The sequence below is a fragment of the Marmota marmota genome, unplaced genomic scaffold (genome assembly GCF_001458135.2).
Source record: "Marmota marmota marmota unplaced genomic scaffold, marMar, whole genome shotgun sequence".
NCBI classification, from domain to species: domain Eukaryota; kingdom Metazoa; phylum Chordata; class Mammalia; order Rodentia; family Sciuridae; genus Marmota; species Marmota marmota.
In genome coordinates this window covers 747,520-750,480 of record NW_026000206.1, presented here as the reverse complement: position 1 = coordinate 750,480, position 2,961 = coordinate 747,520, and the positions used below count along the sequence as shown (strand labels likewise).

Below are 2,961 nucleotides of genomic sequence, written 5' to 3'. Positions count from 1 at the left end.
CTCTCCTGCTGCCCAGATGTCCCCAGGACTCACTCTGACAGAAAGATTATTTTGCGAGTCATTTCTTAGGGAGGTGACCACCAGAAGTCCCTGTAGAGGAAAGAAGCCAAACCAGGAGACAACGAGGCCAGTGGACAGTGTGTCAAGGAGCACCTGAGGCTCATGTCCCCTGAGAGAAGGGGACAGCATACAGCACCCAGAGTGACCCCAGGCAGGGGCAATGGAGCAGGGCACTGCATAGCCACCAGCTCCCTTTGGTCATTGAGTGCTACTCATGGAAGCATTTGGTCCTTGTCACTTGCAGCTGGCCTGTCATGTACCCACACTTTAGTGACAGAGATGGAGCACAAAGAGAGGCAAAGGGAGCTCTCCCAACGCGACGTAAGGACAGGGCACGTATAGCATCCATGCACAGGGCAGTGAATTCATGTGTCCCTCCCCCCACAGGAACTGGGCCAGTGTGTCCACCCACCAAGTGCAATCCACCCACGAGGGCACCAGGCTACACTTACGGCCCACTCGGGGGACACCATCACATGCAATTAGAGAAGTGGTCCACATAGAATCCAGCAATCACGACATGTCCCAGCCCCTGTGCACACAAGTGACCTTGCCACCAAGTGGCACCAGGGGCGGGACAGGACTGCTCCTAAATGCACTCATGCAGTCATTGGAGAGAAGGGGTTGCTCAGGCTCTCTGTGCCTTTCCAGTGATGGTCAGGACAGCTCAGGAAGGTTTACATGGCTGAAAGTACAATTCTAATGACAAAGGTAGATTATCTTGGGTCACAGGAAATCAGTGAGAGCACTGGATATTGTCCTCCGCATATGACGGTGTTTTCTAAAAATGTGCACAAGAGATTACCTGCACTTGGGCTGAGGAAATGAAGGGCTTGTAGTGGATTTTGAAGGGCCACAAGGCAAAAATTCAGCCTTCATGCAGGGCTTGTCCCCAAGCCCCAAGGTTCTCTATGACAGGCTTCAGTGTCACTGCTCAAACCACACTACCCCAAAACGAGGAGAGAAGCCAGCTCCCCACGTGTGTCTCTGAGGAGTGGACGGAGCCCTCACTTCCTAGGCAGGTGGCAGCACCTCCCTGTGGCCAGGCACAGCAGGAGGTCCCTGTACACGTGTAGGAGCCTGTTTTGCATCAGCTTGAAGGCGATGCACAGGATCTCCATCCCGATGATGATGTACAGGGAGAAGAACAGGAAGAAGGTCGGGTGGTCCAACTTGGTGTCCCCGAAGCCGATGGTGGTCAGTGTGATGAAGCAGAAGTAGAAGGCGCTCTCGAAGTTCAGGTTGGTCTCCCAGATGGGGAGGATGGCGGCAGCACAAGAGATGTAGGCCAGGACCACCAGGACGATGACAGGGAGGGGGACATCCAGTCTCTCCACCTGGCACCCCACCTCGTCCAGGTTGCTGAGGATGGAGGCAGACAGCCTCCCCAGCGCCAGCTCTGGACACGAGTTGCTCCTCTCCATGGTCCGTGGGGCCAGGGCCAGCAGGTTCTCTTTCTCTTGTGCGAAGAGAAGACTCTTCAACAGCTCTGCGTGGCTGCCTGGGTCTGAGGGGCACTTGCCGGACTTGGGGCCACGGGGATCTTCAGCACTGATGACGATCTGAGGGACAGAGGCCACCCCTGGCTTGGCTATGGGCTTCCTCCTGCAGCGCAGTCCAGAGCACCACTCAGAGGGGGCGCGAGGGAAGAAAGGGAGTTTTCGGAACTGATTGTAGGACTTGGACAGGACGGTTGCCAGGATGTCCCCTATGTCCNCAGCTGCTCATGCAGAGGAGGCTGGACACACGATGGACGCTTCAGACCCAAAGCCACCTGCAGCTCCCAGGAAGCAACGTGTCACCACCCTGCTCTTCCTTGACGGGCACCCAGTGGGGATGATGGAGAGGGTGGAAAATTCACTCTTTCTTTTAGACATTACACTCCTTGCAAATGGAGGCTGGCTCTGATGGCCACCCTCCCCTGCCCATGTCACTCAGGGCGGAAGCCAGTGTTCACACGGCTAAGAAGCCCTGTGTCCCCCACTTCATCTCCACTCTCCCCTCACGCCCTCTGCTCCAGCCACACTAATGGGTTTATAGCTCCTCACACCAGCCAGGCAGGCTCCCACCCCAGGACCTTTGCACTTGTGTTCACTTGGCCTAAAACCTTTGCACTCAGCATACCCACTGGCCTGTTCCCTCACCCTCAAACCTGTTCCCATGCCACCTTCTTGGGGTTCTTCTCTCACCACCCATGGCAGGCTTTGGCCCCTCCTTGTCCCTTTCCTCTTAACTATCTGACCCACTCAGTGTCACCATCTGAGTATCGACTTTTGTCTGTTTTGTCCCTGGACACCCACACTGTGCCAAGGACAGTGCCTGGCACTTCAATAAACAGTTGTTGAATGAGCACATTCACTGAGCATCTGCTTTACACCAGGCAGGTGTGGGTGGGGTTGGGACACCAGGAAGAGCTGGCAGAGGTGGCCTGATCCTTTGGGGTCTCTGAAGCTCTCCTGGACGGGAGCCCACAAGCCTGAGCCATGCGATCTCGCTGGAGTCCAGGCCTGAGGTGCCAGCATAGATTCCTGTGCCCACGCCTGGCATGGGCCCACGGAGCCATCAGTCCTTAGGGATGTCAGTGCTGGTTAAATGGAACCACAAACAGAAGCCAGCTCACTTTCCAGACAGAGCACACCCCCAGCTCTCCTGCACCCCTGCAGAGGTCAGGAGAGGCTCCAGTAGCAACTGGTAATCCCCAGCTCCCAGACAGGGTCCGGGGGTTGCATTCACTTGACTTAAAGGAAAGGTCCTAACATTTCTTGAAAAGACCTAGAAAGTGCTCTTAGAGTCCAAATCCCCCCCACAGCCAAAGGAAGGCTGGCAATCTCCACTATGACCTGGATTTAGTGGACAAGCAACAGAGAAGTCTGGTCACACAGCCCACAGCCAACGAGGGTC

General features: G+C 55.8%; 1 protein-coding gene across 1 annotated transcript; it reads right to left on the bottom strand.

The window, feature by feature from the left end:
* Positions 1-1,067: 1,067 nt before the first annotated feature.
* Kcnk18 (potassium two pore domain channel subfamily K member 18) lies at positions 1,068-2,607 on the bottom strand. The gene is made up of 2 exons (XM_048791444.1): positions 2,436-2,607; positions 1,068-1,780 (listed from the first exon to the last, which is right to left on the bottom strand). The coding sequence occupies exons 1-2, from the start codon at positions 2,605-2,607 to the stop codon at positions 1,068-1,070; spliced, it is 885 nt and encodes a 294-aa protein (XP_048647401.1).
* Between the last annotated feature and the right edge of the window lie 354 nt (positions 2,608-2,961).